Source organism: Ptychodera flava, chromosome 17, assembly GCF_041260155.1.
Source record: "Ptychodera flava strain L36383 chromosome 17, AS_Pfla_20210202, whole genome shotgun sequence".
NCBI lineage: Eukaryota > Metazoa > Hemichordata > Enteropneusta > Ptychoderidae > Ptychodera > Ptychodera flava.
The window spans coordinates 22,753,203-22,761,869 of record NC_091944.1 but is presented as its reverse complement, the minus strand read 5'-3'; the positions used below and the strand labels follow the sequence as shown (position 1 = coordinate 22,761,869).

The 8,667-nt window shown below is 37.3% G+C and overlaps 1 protein-coding gene across 1 annotated transcript in view; it reads right to left on the bottom strand.

Annotated features, from left to right (window-relative positions):
• Positions 1 to 5,671: 5,671 nt before the first annotated feature.
• LOC139115812 (solute carrier organic anion transporter family member 3A1-like) overlaps positions 5,672 to 8,667 on the bottom strand; it is a 42,541-nt gene continuing 39,545 nt past the window's right edge. The window contains exons 7-9 of the mRNA XM_070678184.1: positions 8,120 to 8,319; positions 7,705 to 7,768; positions 5,672 to 6,467 (exon numbers count right to left, since the gene is read on the bottom strand). Coding sequence (XP_070534285.1) covers positions 7,729 to 7,768; positions 8,120 to 8,319 — 240 coding nt within the window. The 3' untranslated portion in view covers positions 5,672 to 6,467; positions 7,705 to 7,728. The remainder of the gene's footprint in view (positions 6,468 to 7,704; positions 7,769 to 8,119; positions 8,320 to 8,667) is intronic.

Genomic DNA, 8,667 nt, shown 5'->3' with positions numbered 1-8,667 from the left:
TTTTCTTTAGTTGCTCTCTGAAATAATAAAATAAGGCCCACATTGTCCATATAATTTAGCCAAAACTGAGCTGTTTTGCCTAAAAATCCTTGACGAACCCTTTCCTTGAATTCATAATATAGAGACAGTAGTTTATTGCAGCCGTCATCATGGAGAGCTTTTGATAGATTTTCGTTGCATGGATCTGTGGCCAGGAGATGGAGGGTCTCACTTGTTTCATCAGCAAATGCATTCTCATTTTGCAACTCAAACACCTGAAGCAATAGACGTTCCAATGCTTCAAGGACAAGCTTATGGACACGTAAAGCTCTGTTGTAATGTTTTCCGGTCATTACCTTCTCGATTGACCCACTGGCACATATTTCTGATTCAATAATAATTTCTTCAAAGCCACTACCCCTCATGCTCTTTCCAAGGGCACCCATATAAGAGCATACGAGATGAAAACTACCTAACCTGACAAACAGTCTCCGAAAGCATCTTGGTTTTGCCACACTAGTTCATATGCTTTTTTGGCAACTGCCAAATCAAACGTCATTATGGTGTACTGTTGATCAACTTCCCTAGAAGCATCTTGTGATGTTTTTAGAACTTCTTGAACGGTTGCATTCTCTGTTATTGGAGCGAAAATGGGACGCATGTAATCAATAGTAGTTATGTGTTCGCTACCAGCATTATTCCCTGTGACAGACACCCAGCCTGCCCACGAAGGTACTTTCAATGTTTGTCTTGAATTCTTAAGCAAAGCCCTAGCAAATATCCATAACATATCACAGTTTTGAGCCTTTCTTATCACATCATTATTTTTTATTTCGGTGGGTTGTTATTTTTAGTGTAGGTTCAGCCTTAGATTTCATAAAACAAGGTTCTATTTCATTTTGTCGTGCTGTAATAGATCTTTTTTTTTGTTCTAGGTACACTTTCAGATACACCTCCTGTTTCACTTGTACCGTTACTGTTTACTGATGTTTCTTGTAGATGATTCCATGTGCAGTGTGTGTTGTGCCAGCCCCAGATGGCGTTTCTTCCCGCATATCAAAATTATCCCAACATAGATGAGTTACAATGTTACAGTCCGTCTTAACAGAAGGGGGATCACACGATTTGTTTCCTCTATTCTCCTACACATTGCTGTTTCCAACTCAAGAAGGGTAGAATATGATGAACAATGACCGAAACGATTGATAAATGTTAAAATTTCAGCACTTCCTGTTAGATGTCTCAAGGTCATGCCAAGCAATAGATGCTTTGGCATTGTCCACTGTCCATTTGTGACAGCTGCACAGAGATCTTGACCAAAAGACATAGCCAATCGTTCCTGCTTACCAGTTGAAACTTCAGGTTTTTTGCCAGTAATCAAATATGCAAGAAAATTTTGAAGATGTACTGGTGGATGAATGGTGTCACCAAGTAAAAATGTTGATGACGGTGGCCATTGCATTTGTTCTGACTCTCTGTAAGCATTTTGAATTACTCTACGCAAAAACAATGCTGATTCTTCCAAACGCCTGGTATCCGATGCAGCTGTTTCAAAAGCTGATTCAACTGCTCGGCCTTTTTGCAATCCCGAGGAATACACAAGCTCACTTCTATAGTTTGGCTGCCAAAAATTTAGCTCATTTCCAAAATGTTTAATCAGTTTGTCTTTCAATTTATACGTTTTGTAATTTGGATTGTTAAACTCAGGATTATTTTCAAGAATATGCGACATATATTTTACTTTAAGCATTGATATTCGTTCAACATTCAAACCTTTTATGACGTTTTCAAAAACGTAACAACAGATATATTCAAATGCTTCCTTGTGTGCGATTTGTTTTTCACTTGGTTCGGTATTACTTGTGTATTCATTACGATCATCATCACGTGTATATGCTTTCCTACAAGACTCATGGTAATGTGCTTCCCTGGCTACCAAATCTATACCTTCAACTTTACGTATCATTTTCTCGTCTTGCTTTTTCTCTACTGCCACCTTTATAGAATTTTCAGCTGTTTTAGTTTGACATTTGACGAGTTTTATGTTTATTCCTCGTTTTGTGATGCGATTCCTGTCGCAAAACAGACACTTATCGGATGGGAATAAAACACTCGTTGACGACTGCTCTGATGTTCTGCGCCTTTTTTTAACACATACATCGTCCGCATTACTTGCTGAACTTTTACGCTTAAGAAGTCTAGATATGTTAGTGAAGTTATTGTAGCACCATCTGTGACACCCATGTACATTAGAAAGGAATTCAGGCACTGAAGAACAAATTTGGTCTAATCTATCCGTTGATTTGTCCTGTTGCTGTCTAAGTCTACAAGAATCCTGAATTTTTTGGAAACTGAATTGAGACAGCGGCCTTACTTTCTTGTCCGAATTATTTTTAGGTAGTGAATAATGCACACCAAACCACCCGTGTCTTTAATTGGTTTGGTTTTATTAACCCGACTCATGTTTACAGGTTTTTCATCCAGGCGTTTCTCTTCTGCCATTTCTCGAATGAGAGAGAGAGAGAGAGAGAGAGAGAGAGAGAGAGAGAAAGAGAGAGAGATTCAATATCTGCCTTTGTTAAAGCACATGTAACAAAACAATGCGTTGTAAACTATCACCTCACTAACGACGAGAACCAACAATCACTACTGTGCTTTGACACAAACAACACCCTCCTAGAACGGAAAAACTTCTGAAACCGCCCTTATCAACTGTTTACAGGTCGATATGTACAGTAAACTACTAACAGTTTTAGCAGCAAGTAGAGGTATGGGAGCGCGCAGCGTGTGAACGAGAGGAACGGTTTACGTTCTGTTGCTTTCACCGCTTACACTGACCAGACTGGCGAAACCTTTGAAGCCTAGAGTTTTTATAACCTTCATCACGTGACAACAAACGCGCCACGTCTAATTGTAAAAGGGTGTCCCAATCTCAATACAAGGATGCATTGAGATGATGTAGTACATATGCCGGAAGTGTCACGTCAGCATGTCAGGATATACAGGCAGAAGAAACAATGTTTGTGATTCATGTAATGATATTATTTTTGTCACTGAATCAAATTCAATAATTTTCAATCTCGCAATCTTTTTTTTTGTTCAGTATAAATGAATTAGTAAAAATATAAATATACATTAACACTGAATATAATTTAGAAAGAGTAGTAGGGTACAGAATTCTAGGCGAAATCAGTGTTAAGGAAAATAAATGTGGATGGCATCATTTATAATATATTCTGATCTGATTCGGATGACCTTGACCTTTAACCCTAAAAATGTCAACTTACCACTAAACAGCCAGCAAGTGAAAATGTGAATGTAAATGTCTAAACTTTTAATACTTTCCAGTGAATTGATAGCAACGATATGGTCATTTCTTATTTTGAGGATTTGGGCAAAGTTGGTATCTGTCGTTATGGTAACAAAATTTCATAATAAATCAATTCCATAGAGTAAGCAGCACAACTTGTTACAAATAACATAAAATCCTATGTAATGACCACTTTTTGGCCCTCAATGTTGAATATTTTTCCGTTAGCAGAGACTATTGGCGGTTGTTTTTCTACAAGATGCGAAAATCTTACGTTCAACTGAAGTTTTGAAGGTGACCTTGACCTTTGACCTTGTCGGTCATGTGACCATTGAATAGCATGTGTCGAAATATGTAAGAAAGAGTGTTTGAATTTTTTCTCTATCATTTTCAGTTCCTGAGATATCACATATTTTAATTTTAAGGGTTTTGTGTAAAATTTCATATCAGATGCTATGGTAACTGAATTTAATATCATGCAATGCCACAAAAGTAAACCAACTTAAATTTCTTTAAAGTAATATAATACCCTATGTGATGACCAATTTACAGCTTCCTAGGGCAATTAATTTTGAAATAAACGGAAACTATAACTGGTCATATTTGTCAAAAACAGTGAAATTTCTACTTTCCTTTCAATTTTCAACGTGACCTTGACCTTTGACCTTATCGGTTATGTCATCATTGAATAGCACGTGTCCAAATAAGTAAGAATAAGTGTTTGAATTTTATCTCTGCCATTTTCAGTTCCTGAAATATCACATTTTTTAATCTTATGCACACCCCTCAAATTTTGCTGCCGTTACCATGACAACAGCTCCCCACAGCCACACGCATATTCGATACGACTGCAGACAACCTGATTCCGACAGCTGGATAGATAAGCTTTCAGAAAATATCGGTCTGCAAAAATCCCTAGAGGGGGGGGGGGGGTTCGGTTCCTGGCCCATGGACTATGATGGAAGTTGCCAGGTTGATGATTGTACTAGTGGAAACATTGTGCATTTTCACGTCAGCTAATTTGTAATGTGCATATTTAATGAGCTTTCACACGTTGGCATGTAAAACTTCTAGGATTTGACCTAAGACAATTGAACTTACATAAAGTGAGAATTTTATCATTTTTAAGCAAGTAATTGTATACTTAACGATTTGCTGTTCTTGGAGATACCGGCTGAGACATGTGTATCACTCGTACATGGGTTAATATGGTTCGTTACTGGAACAGACTGAATTGTTTAGATGAAAATAGATTAACCAAGAAAATTTTTCTGTGGGATAATTATCTGTGTGCTGGAAATTGGTCAGCAGAGTTGCATATTTTTGACAGTTTAGACATTCATGGTGACACCTTGTGACATAGATAGGGTCAAGGAGAACAAACAATTAAGTTGTGTTAAAGATTGGTACAATAATGTATTAAATAAACCCAAACTCCGTACTTATTCCACTTTTAAGAAAGAGTATAGCACTGAAGGCTACCTAAACTTGGACTTGTCTCGATCAGAAAGGTCTCTGTTAGCCCAGTTTCGTTTTGGTATTCTTCCTCTCAGGGTTGAAACAGGGCGATATAGAGGCGAGGGCCAATCGTACGTGTAAACTATGTGACTCAAATGATGTCGAGGATGAAGTTCATTTTATTTTCCATTGTTCATTGTATGATGACTTACAGTTTTCTTTATATAATTCTGTTAGTGAATCTTGTCCTAAATATTTTTTCTTACGACGATATACGTAAGCTGAAACATATCATGGTAAATCACCCAAGAGTTACCTCAAAATTCATTGTTAGAGCCTTTAATAGGGCGACGAAATGTTTTGTATGTTCCTAATTAGTGATTTGTGAGATTTCTTTGTTTTATAATATGATGTTTCAAATGTAATTTGTCAATGTATTCTAAGTATATAGCACCCTCAATGACTTTTTGAATGAATGTATATTTCATAGTGACTTATAAGCCCAATGGGCTGGGTAATTCATCTTGTATTTTTTCTCTTTAAGTTATATACTTTCGTAATTACATGTCACTAAACATACTACTACTACTACTACTACTACTACTACTACTACTACTACTACTACTACTAACGATTATTTTTCAAGTGAAGCTATAAATGATGAGCATTACTCGTGATGTTAATTATAATAATTTTGATGAAGTTACAATAGTAAAATAATACCAGAAATGATTAAATATACAGAAAAATGCAACATATACAGAAACATTTTCCTTTCATATTTGGGATATGATAGTAAAATAAATGATATAAGCTTATATTATGGTGAGAATGATTTCGCAAACAACATTCTCTCTCTCTCTCTCTCTCTCTCTCTCTCTCTCTCTCTCTCTCTCTCTCTCTCTCTCTCTCTCTCTCCTCTCTCTCTCTCTCTCTCTCTCTCTCTCTCTCTCTCTCTCTCACGTGATGTGACGTACCAAGTAATTGTGATTATGTTTCAGTCTTGTGTTATATCAATTTCGTTATAAACAATTTCGTTCGAAACAAATGCACATCGAACAAATTCCGATTTTTAGTATGAAACTTTGTCTACCTGTCCCGGTTGATACATCTCGATTGATATATTTCAAGTTTTTTATTTAAAAATCTTGAAAAGCGAGTCAATATCATCAGATCACGTGACAATATACGACAACATGCATTGCCACTCTCTTGGAAATTAAGTGATGTTTCACCTTCCCCGTAGTTATATTTCAAGTGCCCTCCCATCGTCCAGATTTCAAAACTGGTTATACAGCTATTCATGATACACACAAGGCGTTAATAACAATTGTAAACGACAAAATTGAAGTTTAAGTATCAACATATTATATGTAGATAACTAGTTTTTCTTGAATTATTGTCGGCAATGAATTACCATGAGTAGTCGAAATTATTTTCATCTCGCTTTTACAGGATTTACTCTAGTCGGTCCCTTTATCAACGTCTTTTGACTGCGCATATTTTCCCCTTTTCTCGCCGTGTTTCAGAGCAATCCAAGTCGCCGTAAACAAGAGTAGGGAGAGGACTTTCAAGCCGACAATGAACCCAATTACTTTGAACCGGTAGTCCTTTAGGTCGTACAGCCAACAGGCGCCTCGATCGCCGCATTCATCCTCGCCCCAGAGTACGCAAGCCGAGTCGATGATAAAGCCAATGTATAGAGGAGTTGGTATCCATCCTGTATTGAATAAATTACAGTTAGACATGATTGTCTTATAATAAAGCTGTGGCAATGCTTTGAAATGAAAAGAGTCGTCTGAACTGCGGTCAAAGGTCATACGGGACCCATACGACCAATGTAAACACTGTATCCAAGGTAAGCTGGCGATAAATGAAAGTTAAAAACTATTTGTCATAAAAAATGTTGATCGGAAAATGCACATGTTGCAGCAGTGTTGATGCGATGCAGGTATCGTACATGGTATACTGTTCGTTATGAACAAGAATGTTGCGCCGGCGCAGTTCGGACAACCCCCTCCTTTTAAGGTAGAACGCGCCTCAGGGACAGATATTCGGACTCTCAAACTATTACAATTCTGTTTTTGATCTACCACTTGTTGGGGGTCATTTTAAAGCTCTCGGAAAAAGAAAAACTTTTACCAGCTTAATTTTTCGAAAATCTAAAATTTTATTGTTATCCAATAGAGTTAACATAGGGATTGCGGCCATTTTGAATTTCAAATATCGCAAAATGTTTAGTAATTTGTATCGCTAGCGCCTAACATTGCAAGTTGAAAACTGAATGATTTTTAATGTTGATTTGGTAAGAGAATGGCTGAAAGTTTTATTTTGGAAAGTTTGAGAAAAAGTTAAGTCTTTCACTTTCGAGGCGCATACTACCTTAATTTACACATTTTTGTAAAATCTGTTCTGGAAAACCACAAAGCACTATTGGTAGAATGTTCCAGACGTCATTGGTTCCCAGTACCAGTTATCCTGTCGGTAGTTGTGTTTGCCGTTGAAAAGTCCCTTTTATTGCCATTATTTGTTGTCTAAAATTCTTAACAACATTTTTACTTGTCTTAATTATTGGAACTAAGATTTCAAGTATTTTGTTTAATAAACGAATTCTAGAGTTGTGGTTACCAAAGAACTCCATTTTCTTGATGTTTAATTATGAATTCAGTGCAGCGATGGAAACAGGTAAGCTTATGATAAGCTGCCTCAAGCCTATCTTTTTATTTCAATTTGGTTTTAAGTGCAGCAAACTTTATAATATTGACCGAAATGTAAAACGTACGGGGCAATGTATTTTTCGAATAGAAGATCAATCTTATTATCGTTCTAATCAAGATTTCCGTATTTTCTTTTCTTTCGAGGCCTAGTCACAATTTCCTCCGTATTTATTCCGAAGGCTGCAAGTTAATTTTGCAATCAAAACTTTCCAAATATCTTTTCCGTGTAATTTCACTTACCTATTAACTGAGCTATCATTTGTCTTATGCCAGTGCGAATGGCTTGTCAGCTTCATCAACACACCTTAAGTGGAGGAGAAATCAATGTTTAAGTGTAAGCCACCAGATAATGAGAATGTGGATATAGGACAGCCCTATTTTGCTATGACTGTAAGATACAGGTGTGCACCTATTAACATAACTCTACGAGATGCGTACCTGCCCACAAGATACAGGTATACATCCCTGAACTCAAGTCCATGAGATGCGTACCTTCCCATTTATACATCAACGCACCCATTCATGAATAATAGCATACATTAATAAATTATGCATATTGGTGGAGCATGACGTGCATATGTCGTACTTATCAATCTGCCTACTTGGTAGAAGTAGGTTGCAAGTCTACGGGCTGGAATACCCGAGATCGTCTTACCGTAAAGGGATCAAAACGTCACACGTCAAAGGCACGCCGCTCGCAAAGCTGTACAAGAAGGCGATGACGACGAATGTGATCATGATGGTGTCGCATTTCGCGTCACACATTCCCGGAGAAACTTGAGGGCTACCCATCGTCGACGGGCTCGAAGAGATCACGGAAACGTCCGTTGCCACACAAGAACACTCAGTGAGGTTCTGGGTGAAAGAACAGGCACACAATACAAATGCGTATCGTTTGATTGTGGGGTGAATTAAATATGCAAGTGGTGTATGTGCATTTATGAATTCATGGAATATTCTGTCACCGTTGATCTGCGAAGCTGATATCCGCATGCATAATAATTTGAAGTGTTGATGAATTTCGAAGTTTAAACTTTTCACACAAAAACAATATATCTTATCGTGCCCTTTATACCGATATTTGATACTGTACGTCACATATCTGGTGCATGCTCTTATAAATGCCACACAAGGGTAATCACAGATATACAACGGACTTACTGTATCGACACAACTTGCGTGGCAAGGAGAGTAGTAGGTGAT